A 14,322-nucleotide genomic window follows, 5' to 3' on the forward strand; every position below is an offset into this window, starting at 1 on the left:
GAACACGAAAAACAACAAACACGTTTGATTACTGCCTTACAGCTACTGTTGTTGTTGTTGTTGTTGTTGTTGTTGTTGTTGTTGTTGTTGTTGTTGTTGTTGTTGTTGTTGTTGTTGTTGTTGTTGTTGTTGTTGTTGTTGTTGAAAACATTCTGCAAAATGGTTCAGTAACGCATGACAAAAGCAATCCAATGTCTGGAAATGAGCAATTTTGTTTGAATTCGTTGACAAGTTGAAAAAGATCTTTGATCAGGTACAACTTTAAAAAGCAAAACAAAGCAGAAACCAACGTATTTTCGTCTTCTGCCTATCGTGCACACTGTGCTATGCGTTGTGCATTGAAACTGGTGCTTGCAAAATAACTAGTGACAAACATGAAGATCATTTTATACGACCAATTATTGGGAATAACTTGGTGTGCTTTCGCTGTTTTCGTAAGGTCCTGTCCACACTGGCTTACGTCATGGTGGACTGGAAAGACCCAGACCTGTGGTGGGACCCATCAGCTGTAGGGTCACCCGGCGATGGCGTTGATCATCTGCAGCTCACCTCAAACGACATCTGGACCCCCAAGCTCGTCCTGCTCAACAGAGCAGAGGACGAGCAGGTAGATCAGCATGATGGGCTGTTTGCTTTTCAACTTGTTATTGATTTGGTGTTAAAAGATTACCAAGACCTTCGTCCGTCCGTCTTGGTAGTTTCATGATGATGTGAAAGTTCAAACGTGTCTTAATTCCACTATCTGATGACTTTTTTTTTCCTCATGGCACATCATCATCATCATCATCATCATCATCATCAACATCAACATCAACATCATCATCGTCGTCACTGACTTCGTTTTCATCTCCAGAATGTGTCTGTTGGAGGATTAATTCTGTTTGGTCTATTTCCAGATTGTACTTCTATTCCCAGAACAGCATCACATTCTCAGAATGTCTACTTTGTCTGTTCTGTGTGTAATTATTCTATTAGCGCCCTAGTATAACGTTGTGCTGGAGCTTGCATATGCGTTACTGCGAGATATTTGTTTAAGATAAGACAAGATAAAATAGATTAAAAAAACTTTCATGTCCATTTTCATTTTACACGAACATGGAAATGTTTCTTTTGGCACCACATCGCATTTCTAATAACTCAAAGACACAATGAAAAAAAAGCTTAATCCAGCATAAATACACTACTAAGATCAACTTATTGCATTATCATTAAGTAATGAGCAACATGTAAATATATCACAGTACCACACACACACACACACACACACACACACACACACACACACACACACACACACACACACACACACACACACACACACACACACACACAGAGTATAAACAGCTCAAGTGTACAATTGGAAGATAAAAATGTGTTCTCAGCATTTAAAATGGTTATTGCTGTAGGAATAAAGGAGTTTTTTTTTAAGTCGCCAGCCTGACGGCATTGCTTGAACTTAGAATGAAGATTTAACACTTATTCGATCCACTCCTTTTTGCTAGCTGTATTTGTAACACGCAGTTTCTGTCGTTGGGGATTGATGGATGTCCTTTGTTAATAATAAGGGTATTCATATGGCGCAAATCCTGACATAGTTCTATGCGCTTTACAATGATAATACATGTAATAATAATAATAATAATAATAATAATAATAATAATAATAATAATCCACAAATAAACAAATACACAGTCATGTGTAACATGATGAACATTTGAATAATTTAATTACTCTCCATTACAACACATTACAAAAATTGTTACATCTGCATTAAAAACAAATTAAAAAAAGACGGTTCTTTTAAAGTAATCGTCATTGCTGATCAACTAGGACGATGTATTATTATATAATAATACGTATTTCTACTTTGTTTAACAGATGATCAGCCAGTATGACACCATAAGTGTTCGGAGTGCAGGGCACTGCAGTGCTGAACTACCCATTAGACTGGAGACTACCTGTCAGGTAGACGTCGCCAATTACCCCTTTGACACACAGGTGTGTCAGGTGAGTACACAGTCCACGCAGTCCACTCGAAAATTGTATGGATTTGGAAAACCAGCACTCTTTGTCGTCCAACCATTGGTGGCACGAAATGCCAGATGTGATATGATCAATGATAACCGTTGACAGTTCAGAGATCAGACTCATTTTTGACCTCAATTTAAAGATGCATGCCTTCTCGTGTAAACGCCAATGCACACCACCGCAAATCTGTCCAGGGTAACAGCATTTTATCCTACACACGTGAGAGAGACCATGTCATAACCAAAGCATACACTCACAAGGGGTGGATATCATGCAAATCATGAGGTCGTGTCAAACTAGCCTTGCAAGGACCTAATTGTCCACTATTCATGATGACAAAGTAGCGGAGACACACATCATTCTGGACAAACTGTTGTGCTTGCTGTTTCCTCTGGAGGAATTTTGAGAACTTACGTTACACGTCGCACTATACTTTCTAGACTGACGTCGTTTTGCTCGACGTCAAAAATTCCACCAGGCTTTGGGATACATCGAGGTTCCTTAAAACGCGTCTTCACTTAGGACGCTTCGATTCCGGGACGTTTGTAGCAGAAGGCACGCACGCACAAAATGTAGGATAAACAGAATAATAAATGGCTTGCTGTGTGATACCAGATTTATACTCGTTGTTTTTTCAAATATTGAAAAGCTCGCTTTCACTCGCATTTCAATATTTACAACTCGTGTAAATCTTGTATCAAACAGCAAGTAGTATTTTCTATGGTCTACTGTGGCAGCTTTCTGGGGTTTGTTTAAAATGCATTCATATTTTAGTATATTGTTTATGTGTTTTTGTGTGTGTGTTTTTTCAATTATATTTATTTATTTACTTTTTTCGTTGCTGAACTATCTCCAAGGATCGACACAGCTGTAAGATTCAAAATCAATAGACGTTTTGAGGAAATAACTCTGTCAGGATTGTTAAGTGGTGTGGCAGAGCAAGCGTCCCAGACGGCATCGAGGCAAACTTTTCAAAGCGAGCCAAAGCAACAGCACGCTGCAGACGGGCTTTAACCTGCTATCGCGGTGGACAACTAGCTCTGATTTGTATGTCTTGGAGTGTGTGCTTGATATAATACCCTTTCCTTTCGAAAATATACTCATCGGAGTTCGTGGCAGCAACGACTAGTGGCCCGCAATGATCGGTGACAATATAAGATGTATGGCGGCTTGTTGTCAGACCAGCTTTTTTTGTCAATCCGAGGGAAGCATAACGTCTTTTGTTTCATCTTTATCGACCAAGGCTCTCGGGCAGAATGCAATCCACGCAAAAAATACGCAGAACTGGACAGATAGTACTTGAGAAACTTTTGTAAGCGGATTGTTTGAAGCAGTTGAAATTTGATTTAATATACGTATTACCTCTTAAAATTAACGAAATACCTCCCGATGTTTACCGCTCCTGCGATCGACACCTGCACCAGTAGAAATGGCACAACACAAGAACTATACAAACGATAACCAAACAAAACAACCTGTTCTGGACAGATAATGTGGTGATGTGGCTTTCTTTCATTATGTAAAATTTGCAAAGTTGTGCGTATTCTGATTTTTAGTCGAGTTTTGATTGGTACCTTTCGTTTTTGTCCGGTCGATTTTGGGGGTACCCTTACTTGAGCGGCGGTCACGTGACCCCAGTAAAAGAAATCTTTGTTCCAAAAGGTGTGCCAAATTGCCAAGTGAAGTGCCTTTAATGGTATGGAACGTTTGAATAAAATGATACGGGAATGAATGTTTTGTCGGGGTACGAAATGTATCACAATGTTTTGTTGTTGCTAAGTTTAAATCACTATTATTCACGAGGAACTGATCCTGTAGAGGGTATCAGTACCTAGTAAACTCCCACCCCCTACTTTTGAGCAAACTTGGTGCATAAGGGGGGTGGTCGCTTACAAGGTACTTCACGGCATAACTAAAACACACGTGATCTGAACCATTTCTTGTTGCGGTTTTTCAGGTGATTTTTGGTGCGCTGTACCAAGACAGGCTGAGTCTGTCGGCCCAAGTTCTGGACGCTCCTCTCCACCAGCTCTTCTCGGTGTCCGGAGAATGGGAGATACAGAACATCACCGTCAACCCTCGCGACATCAGTTTTTACAAGTTTGTGGAGTTCAGACTAACCTTAAAACGACGTCCTACATTCTACCTGTTCACCGTCATCTTCCCCATTGTTCTGCTGTCTGTCACGGGGGCCTGTGGCTTTTTGCTGCCTCTAGAGTGCGGAGAGAAAGTGTCTTTTCAGGTAAACGTCTGTCAATGCCCCCTGTGTGTTTAACATTGTTCCGTTCATTCGAAAGCAAATTTTGGAGGTTATAGGAAAGCATGGTTGGTTGGGTGGTTTTTTTGTTCGTCTCTTCAGCCAATTGCTATCCGAGATAACTGCAAGTTTGTTTCTGTTCTTATTTCACATTGCAATCTCCATCCTTAAAACTATTTACATTAATGTCTGTCGCCGTAACAATCAGGTTCTACAAATCTCATGTCTTTTCACATTTTTTACTTCAAATGTTGTTATAGGAAAGCTTATCTTCCACAACTTCACTACCGACGTCATGCTTAGATCATCTTTAAAGTAGCCTATTACAGCCCTGAAAGTGGCGAGTAGTTTACTCGCCATGGCGAGTGGAAACAACTAACTGGCGATTAAAAACGTAAAAATACTCGCAAAATGCGAGTAAAGACACAACCTGCCAGGATTGTACGTTGGCTAGTGAAATATTTGCTTTGGCGAGTAACATTTCAGCATATGTGAGACTTTCAGGGCTGTATTATATGAGCCAATAACTAATGATAATAATGTTAGCCTTTTTTATGATTAGATTTCTAAATCAATTTCTTTGTTACAGATTGCAGCATATATTATTCTCGACCGGCTTCATCATCAAAACCTTTCTTTTTCATCTTTGTGATCGTAGAATATACGAGAAGCGGTATTGCTGTCACATAACACTTCCTTTTTACATTTAGTCAAGTTTTGACTAAATGTTTTAACATAGACAGGGAATCAAGACGAGGGTCCTGGTGTGTGTATGTGTGTGCGTGTGTGTGTGTGTGTGTGTGTGTGTGTGTGTGTGTGTGTGTGTGTGTGTGTCTGTCTGTGTGTCTGTGTATAAAGTGATTCCGAGAAAACTACTGGACCGATCTTCATGAAACTTCACATCAGAGTTCCTGTGTATGATATCCCCACATAATGTTTTTCTTTTCTTCGATAGATATCTTTGATGACGTCATATCCGGCTTTTTGGGGAAGTTGAGGCAGCACTGTCACACCCTCATTTTTCAACCAAATTGATTTAAATTTTGGTCAAGCAATCTTCGACGAAGACCGGACTATCGGATTGCATTTCAGCTTGGAAGTTTAATAATTAGTTAATTAGTTTGCTCATTAAAGATGGCATTAAAATCGAATTTTCAGAAACAGAGTAAACAATGATTGCATTGCATTCCTCATATTCTCCTGATTTAAAAAATATATAGATATGTCATTTTTACTCTAAAAGTGTGCTAAGAATGAAAGAAAATACGTTCAGTAAGTACTACGGACGCGCGCTTCGCGGCGGCGAGCGTGACCCGTCTCGGTCTTCGGTATGGTATAGCCGAGACTATCTGAATGTAGTCTTGGCGATGATTGGTTTGTGGTGTTGATCTTGACTAAATGTTTTTATATCGCTTTACGCGACTTGTTTTGCATTGTTCAAGTAAGGACCGGTGACAGGGCTGGATCTGGTAGGGGGAGGGGGAGGGGGGGTCCTGGGTTCCGGGAGGCGCTTTCCCCCTATCCCAGCTAATGTACCTTTTTCTCACCAAAATACCCCTTTCAAATGCTACATTTCGTAGCTATTACAGGCATCTGAGGGGCACTTTTCATATCGTAGACTATAGTATACTATAGTACTTTTGCTACAGTATTCTATAGTAAAACATTGTTTACCTGAATACTGACAATGACAATGACAATTCTTTATTTGACGAGGGTAATAGAGTAAGCAGTGGTCTGGTTGGTTTTTTTACATCTGGCCCTCCCCCTCGCCCTAAAGAGGGACTCATAAATAATAATACTGTTTACAGGTAGCCATCATGGTGTCCCTCGCCGTGTTCCTCAGTTTCATCAACGACTCCATGCCCAAGACGTCCTCGTCCATTTCCCGCCTGGCCATCTACGTGGATCTGCTGTTGCTGCAGAGTTGTCTATCCTTCCTGGCCACGCTGACTGTGCTTAGGGGGCACCACCTGCGGGAGAGGCTGCGCAACAAAGACAGGGAGAGAAAACACGACTCGGCCATAGAACCTGGTACGTAAGACAAGAGAGATGATAGTTAAAGCTGTGATCTCTCTATGACAATCCGGGGCTAGATGTTTGAAAGATAGGGCGGAGAATGCTGTACAGAATTCTTTACAGCAAAGTCGGCCTGAATTTCGACCTACACTCTACGCATGACCTTGACAGCTTCATTCAACGCTTGACTTTTGCACAGGTAACTTCCTGTTTGCTCGCTCAGGGTTGAGTATACTTTATTTTCAAGAGGGAGTGAGGGGGGAGATAAACGCCTCGACAGAGACTCAAACTCAGGACCTCGAGATTTCTGTACATGCTTCTCAGTCCTGTCTTATCAAACACTTTGCCCCTGATAGTCATAGTTAGACCACAGCTGCTGTAAAGGCCAGCATCACCGGTGCGGGCGTCATGCTCTAGCAACGCTACATTTCTCTCTGTGGCCTTCTACAGAAAGGCTTTGTCTCCTTGAGACGGATGTTCGACTTAAGGCCTCGAAACTTGGACTGTTTTAGATCGTACCATTGAAACGAATGCTTTTTGCAGACGAGTGTGGGGTTTGGAGTTGGAATGTGTGTATTTTTTTGTATTTTGTATTTTTTTTTTGGTGTGGGGGGGGGGGGGGTAGTCAGTCGATGAGTGAGATATATTTTAAACGAAACTGTTTTTATAAAGCCATATTTTGTTAGCTGTCAGCAGACGTTTTGTTATCGAACAGCTGAATTGGCACTAACACAATTTCATTGGACGTAAATAAAGGTCTGAAGACAAGAATTGATTTCTGAATTTGATACCGTGTTATTACCGTACTTCTCTCTGTTTCCTTGTCCTGATAAAATGTGTGACGTCGAATATGACTCCTAGAAATTCCTAAAATATAATTTCTGTTTGTTTTGGTTTTGGTTGATCTTTCTTGTGTGTACTTGTTCACGTTTTATAGCTGACCAGGAGATTGCCAGGGACAAAAGTGCGACTTCCACGAACGAACACGGCTGGCAGAGGGTCAAGGCTCTCGGCAAGCGACTGCTGCAGTGTGTACGTCGCACCGTACGCCGAATGTACTGCTGCTGCTGCTGCATCCCCCCTGGCATGCTGGACACCTTCTTCTTTGTCGTCTTCATGACGTCGTCCTTGTCCAGTCCTGCTTTATTCTTCATGCCAAATATGCCATGGGAGAGCCAGATTCTGAACGTACAACTCATGTAACTCTTTCACTTCTCTTGCTTTTCACCAATGTTTTATGTACACCGAATATAACCGGTGTAGTATCCCGTTTAGTGCCCCCCCCCCCCCCCCCCCCATGAGAAGGGCCCCCAGGGTACCTTTTCAAAGCTAAAAAGGGCCCTCGGGGGACCTTTTCAAAGCTAAAAAGGGCCCCCGGGAGACTTTTCAGACCTATACAGGGCCTCCGGGGAACTTTTAAAGCTCTAAAAAGGTCCGCCTTTACCGATCAAGCCTCGTTTTCGATTGCCCCCCCCACCCCCACCCCCCTCACATCCCAGATGGTCTCCCCTTTGAAATGGTCCTCCTCACCCCCTTTTTGACTGCGGCTCCGCAGTACTACATCTTACTTTGCGTGTTTCATGTGGGTTTTTTCCCCACGTTCAACTCATCTCCACATTTTGTTGTAAAAGAATAAGTTTTATCGCGTTTGTAGTTTTCAATTTCAGCAAACAAGCTGTCGTCCATCTTGAATCAACTTTAAGTTTGGAACAAAGTGACGTCACTATCTGACGTCACAAAGGCGTTGCGAAGCGATCGAAGTCATGGACATGGTCCCCGAGTATAGATCTATGGGTCGAAGTTCATATAATTTTTTCTTGACTCAATTTTCTCTTAGAGGACATCTAGGCCACGTGATGATACAGTGTAATAACTAGTCCGAAATTGCTTTTTTTTTTAAGGTGGGGGACTTTTCGGGGGGGGGGGACTATCTGGGATGCGAGAGGGGGGGGCAAACTTGCTGTAGGGGGGGCCACTCGAAAACGAGACTTGGTCAGTAAAGGCGGACCTTTTTAGAGCTGAAAAATCCCCCGGAGGCCATGTATGGCTCTAAAAAGTCCCCCGGGGGCCCTTTTTAGCTTTGAAAAGGTCCCCTGGAGGCCCTTCTCAGGGGTGGGACGAATCGGGATGTTACACCGGCATGCGACAACCAGAGAGCGACAATCGAATGGCGACAGCGAATCTCGACTTTTGTCTCTCGCCATTTTCAACTCTGTGTTCGTGAAAATCTTATTAATCGATTTGAATCGGTTTGGTACATGTCACTGGATTGCTGTTTTCCTGCACAGTGCAAACTGAGTCAATTGGAAACTGTAGGGAGGAAAGTGTCAGATGTCTTTGCTTTTGGCTGAATACGACGTTCATATTGATGTTAATACGCGTGTAGAAGATATTTTTGTGTTGTCTGTTTTGTTTCTGAAAGTTATTTTGGTCATAATAATATTCACCTGACTGGAGATTGCTACATTTGATATGTAACTTATAATTCAAAGATTGCCACATTTAACAGGTTACTTGTATTTATCATGTAATTCATGATTAAACTACGTTATTCACATATTATTAGTCACAGTCCAAAAAAGCAGACAAGTTAACATTTTCATATGGTTTACTACCACTAAAAAAAAAACCAGAAAAGATCTGAGGGTAGCAATAGGCTATCATACCAGACAGTTGACGAGCTATATACATTACTTCAGGCTCGGCAAATGCTATAGTACATGTTCGTTACAAAATACATTGTTCTGTAGAATTTAGAGATATTTTCCAAACATTTTCAAATAAAGTATTCAGGTGATTTCAGCGTCTGAATGATCGTGCACTGTGTGATGAGCAAATGATTCCACAATGGATCTCTCTATCTGTCTCTCTTTGTCTCTCCGTCACTCTCTCTCTCGGCAGCAGACTATTCCATCATGTCTGCAAGCAGCCGACCTCGTGCAGTTTGGTTTTCTAGCACTTATTTCGTGTGTCTGCCCATTTCACTACACCCCTATAAGCTTTGTCTGATGCTCGCAAGGGAAATGAAAATGAAAGCAAATATTCTCTTCTGTTCAACTGTCAACAAAGCGTGCATTTCATCAATCTTTGTTTGATTTGAACAACAAAATAAATAGCATCGCGCCTCATCAGCGGCTAGGGTGTTTACCCCACGTGAGAAGATTTGTTATCATTTTTCGTTGATTATTTTTAACGACAAAATACAAGATTTAGTGTTCTGTGCTCGGGGCATTTTCTGGAAAAATAATTTCCATTGTTTTACGTTGGAAGTTTTTCTCTCTGGCCAACTGCAGCTTTCGTTACAGTTTTCTGAAATCTTAACCTTACCCCAGTCGAAAGGTACTACAACCAGTCAATTGTGTGTGTGTGTGTGTGTGTATGTGTGTGTGTGTGTGTGTGTGTGTGTGCGTGCGTGCGTGCGTTCGTGCGTGCGCGAAAGTGTGTGCGTGCGCAAAAGTGTGTGCGCGCGCACGCGCGCGCGCGCGTGTGTGTGTGTGTGTGTGTGTGTGTGTGTGTGTGTGTGTGTGTGTGTGTGTGTGTTGTATAGTCTGACATATGTGTGTTATTCATCAGTGTAATATCGTTTTAGTATAATAACTTACTGTTACCTTTCGACTGTTCGGCGACAAACCTCAACGGACTTCAGCCGTCGATTCATTATGTTTTGATCCATGACTCTTCGGAATGGATGTTTGAAGAAGGAATGAAAGCAATCATCCTTATCAGTGCGTCGGGTGCGTTTCATTTTGAACAAAACGCCAAAACTAAAGAGCAAATACCAAATGTTTGTCTCGCTAAAAGCTAAAATGCCGAATGTTTCGCCGTTCCTACGTCGACAAATTACATGGTTTATAGGATAATTACTGTCACGCGTTCTTTGAGTTTCTGTAGTTTTTATATTTAGTCAAGTTTTGACTAAATGCTTTAACATAGAAGGGGAATCGAGACGAGGGTCGTGGTGTATGTATGTGTGTGTGTGTGTGTGTGTGTGTGTGTGTATGTGCGTGTGTGTGTGTGTGTGTGTCTGTCTGTCTGTCTGTCTGTCTGTCTGTCTGTCTGTCTGTCTGTGTGTGTGTGTGTGTGTAGAGCGATTCAGACGAAACTACTGGACCGATATTTATGAAATTTGACATGAGAGTTCCTGGGAATGATATCCCCGGATGTTTTTTTCATTTTTTCGATAAATGTCTTTGATGACGTCATATCTGGCTTTTTGTAAAAGTTGAGGCGGCACTGTCACACCCTCATTTTTCAATCAAATTGATTGAAATTTTGGCCAAGCAATTTTCGACGAAGGCCGGATTTCGGTATTGCATTTCAGCTTGGTGGTTTAAAAATTAATTAATGACTTTGGTAATTAAAAATCTGAAAATTGTAAAAAAAACAAATAATTATAAAACGATCTAAAATTACGTCATCTTATTCTTCATCATTTCCTGATTCCAAAAACATATAAATATGTTATATTTGGATTAAAAACAAGCTCTGAAAATTAAAAATATAAAAATTATGATCAAAATTAAATTTTTGAAATCAATTTTAAAACACTTTCATCTTATTTCTTGTCGGTTCCTGATTCCAAAAACATATAGATATGATATGTTTGGATTAAAAACACGCTCAGAAAGTTAAAACGAAGAGAGGTACAGAAAAGCGTGCTTGTGCAACTACTACCCCGCTCTTCTTGTCAATTTCACTGCCTTTGACACGAGCGGTGGACTGACGATGCTACGAGTATACGGTCTTGCTGAAAAATTGCAGTGCGTTCAGTTTCATTCTGTGAGTTCGACAGCTTGACTAAATGTTGTATTTTCGCCTTACGCGACTTGTTGTTTTGTTGTTGTAGTTTTTAAATTTAGTCAAGTTTTGACTAAATGTTTTAACATAGAGGGGGAATTGAGACGAGGGTCGTGGTGTGTGTGTGTGTGTGTGTGTGTGTGTGTGTCTGTCTGTCTGTCTGTCTGTCTGTCTGTCTGTCTGTGCGTGTGTGTGTGTAGAGCGATCCAGACTAAACTACTGGACCGATCTTTATGAAATTTTACATGAGAGTTCCTGGGAATGTTATCCCCAGATGGTTTTTTTCATTTTGGCGATAAATGTCTTTGATGACGTCATATCCGGCTTTTTGTAAAATTTGAGGCGGCACTGTCACACCCTCATTTTTCAATCAAATTGATTGAAATTTTGGCCAAGCAATCTTCGATGAAGGCCGCACTTTGGTATTGCATTTTAGCTTGGAGGCTTAAAAATTAATTAATGACTTTGGTCATTAAAAATCTGAAAATTGTCATTAAAAATATTGTTTTATAAAACGATCCAAATTTACATTCATCTTATTCTTCATCATTGTCTGATTCCAAAAACATATAAATATGTTATATTCGGATTAAAAACAAGCTCTGAAAATTAAAAATATAAAAATTATGATTAAAATAAAATGTCCGAAATCGATTTAAAAATAATTTCATCTTTTTTCTTGTCGGTTCCTGATTCAAAAAACATATAGATAAGATATGTTTGGATTAAAAACACGCTCAGAAAGTTCAAACGAGGAGAGGTACAGAAAAGCGTGCTATGCAGCACAGCGCAACTACTACCCCGCTCTTCTTGTCAATTTCACTGCCTTTGCCACGAGCGGTGAACTGACGATGCTACGTCGACTATACGGTCTTGCTGAAAAAATTGCAGTGCGTTCAGTTTCATTTTGTGAGTTCGACAGCTTGACTAAATGTAATTTCGCCTTTCGCGACTTGTTTGTTCTTCGGGGATGACTAGCGGAGAGAGGTAGAAACAAGTCGCGGAAGGCGAAAAAGCTGTGGAACTCACAGAATGAAACTGAACGCTCTGCATTTTGTCACAATGACCGTAGTCCGCCGCTCGTGCAAAAGGCAGTAAAATTGACGAGCCTGTTTAGCGCCGTAGTGGTTGCGCTGAGCTGCATAGCACGCTTTTCTGTACCTCTCTTCGTTTTAACTTTCTGAGCGTGTTTTTAATCCAAACATATCATATCTATATGTTTTTGAATCAGGAACCAACAAGAAATAAGGTGAAATTGTTTTTAAATCGATTTCGAAAACTTAATTTTAATCATAATTTTAATATTTTTCATTTTCAGAGCTTGTTTTTAATCCGAATAAAACATATTTATATGTTTTTGGAATCAGAAAATGATGAAGAATAAGATGAACGTAATGTTAGATCGTTTTATAAAAAAATAATTTTAATGACAATTTTCAGATTTTTAATGACCAAAGTCATTAATTAATTTTTAAGCCTCCAAGCTGAAATGCAATACCAAAGTCCGGGCTTCGTCGAAGATTGCTTGGCCAAAAGTTCAATCAATTTTATTGAAAAATGAGAGTGTGACAGTGCCGCCTCAACTTTTACAAAAAGCCGGATATGACGTAATCAAAGACATTTATCCAAAAAATGAAAAAAACCATCTGGGGATATCATACCCAGGAACTTTCATGTACAATTTCATAACGGTCGGTCCAGTAGTTTACTCTGAATCGCTCTACACACACACACACACACACACACACAAACACACATACACACATACACCACGACCCTCGTCTCGATTCCCCCTCTATGTTAAAACATTTAGTCAAAACTTGACTAAATGTAAAAAGACCTTGGCTGTTGTCATCGCCGAGTGGGGTGATATATTTTTATTTTACCTATCTTTCTTTTTATATTTAGTCAAGTTTTGACTAAATATTTTAACATCGAGGGGGAATCGAAACGAGGGTCGTGGTGTATGTGCGTGTGTGTGTGTGTGTGTGTCTGTCTGTGTGTGTGTGTGTGTGTAGAGCGATTCAGACTAAACTACTGGACCGATCTTTATGAAATTTGATATGAGAGTTCCTGGGTATAAAATCCCCGAACGTTTTTTTCATTTTTTTGATAAATGTCTTTGATGACGTCATATCCGGCTTTTCGTGAAAGTTGAGGCGGCACTGTCACGCCCTCATTTTTCAACCAAATTGGTTGAAATTTTGGTCAAGTAATCTTCGACGAAGCCCGGACTTCGGTATTGCATTTTAGCTTGGTGGCTTAAAAATTAATTTATGACTTTGGTCATTAAAAATCTGAAAATTGTAAAAAAAAAAAAAATATTTATAAAACGATCCAAATTTACATTTATCTTATTCTCCATCATTTGCTGATTCCAAAAACATATAAATATGTTATATTCGGATTAAAAACAAGCTCTGAAAATTAAATATATAAAAATTATTATCAAAATTAAATTGTCGGAATCAATTTAAAAACACTTTCATCTTTTTCCTTGTCGGTTTCTGATTCCAAAAACATATAGATATGATATGTTTGGATTAAAAACACGCTCAGAAAGTTAAAACAAAGAGAGGTACAGAAAGGTGTGCTATCCTTCTTAGCGCAACTACTACCCCGCTCTTCTTGTCAATTTCACTGCCTTTGCCATGAGCGGTGGACTGACGATGCTACGAGTATACGGTCTTGCTGAAAAATGGCATTGCGTTCAGTTTCATCCTGTGAGTTCGACAGCTACTTGACTAAATATTGTATTTTCGCCTTACGCGACTTGTTTTTTCTACGGGGGGTGAGTTGCAGCGAGGTAGAATAAAACATGTTTTTTTGTCAGTTTTCATGAACATCAAGTGTCTTTTAAAGACTCAGCATATGAATGTTGAAAAATTCAAAGCTGGACTTATTCTTAAATTTAAAGGTGTGTTGATGCATTGTGAATCAAACCCACGTGATGGCCTGACATCAGGACGACTGCACTAAACACAGAGAGCTCAATCATGACCAATCCTCTCAGGAGGTGCTTCAGTTCTGTTTGATGTTTATATTGCATTTTCATTTCTCCACCGCTGGTGCTTTCCTTTTCAAATTATGCTAACTCTCTGCAGATCAGTCTCGGACAAAATGGGCGTCTGGGTGTTAGATCGTTACAGCAGAGACAGATGCGAAGCGCTGTCGTTATCTTCGCCTACGGCAGGGGCAAATAATCCTCCCACTGGCGCCAA

At 40.4% G+C, this 14,322-nt stretch overlaps 1 protein-coding gene across 1 annotated transcript; it reads left to right on the plus strand.

Moving 5' to 3' along the window:
* The first annotated feature begins 294 nt into the window (after positions 1–294).
* LOC138964198 (neuronal acetylcholine receptor subunit beta-4-like) lies at positions 295–7,580 on the plus strand. The gene is made up of 5 exons (XM_070336127.1): positions 295–607; positions 1,879–2,007; positions 3,986–4,270; positions 6,097–6,319; positions 7,242–7,580. Exons 1-5 carry the CDS (start codon positions 464–466, stop codon positions 7,505–7,507), a joined length of 1,047 nt encoding a protein of 348 aa, XP_070192228.1. The 5' UTR covers positions 295–463; the 3' UTR covers positions 7,508–7,580.
* Positions 7,581–14,322: the final 6,742 nt, after the last annotated feature.

The sequence above is a fragment of the Littorina saxatilis genome, linkage group LG1 (assembly GCF_037325665.1).
Source record: "Littorina saxatilis isolate snail1 linkage group LG1, US_GU_Lsax_2.0, whole genome shotgun sequence".
Taxonomy (NCBI): Eukaryota; Metazoa; Mollusca; class Gastropoda; order Littorinimorpha; family Littorinidae; genus Littorina; species Littorina saxatilis.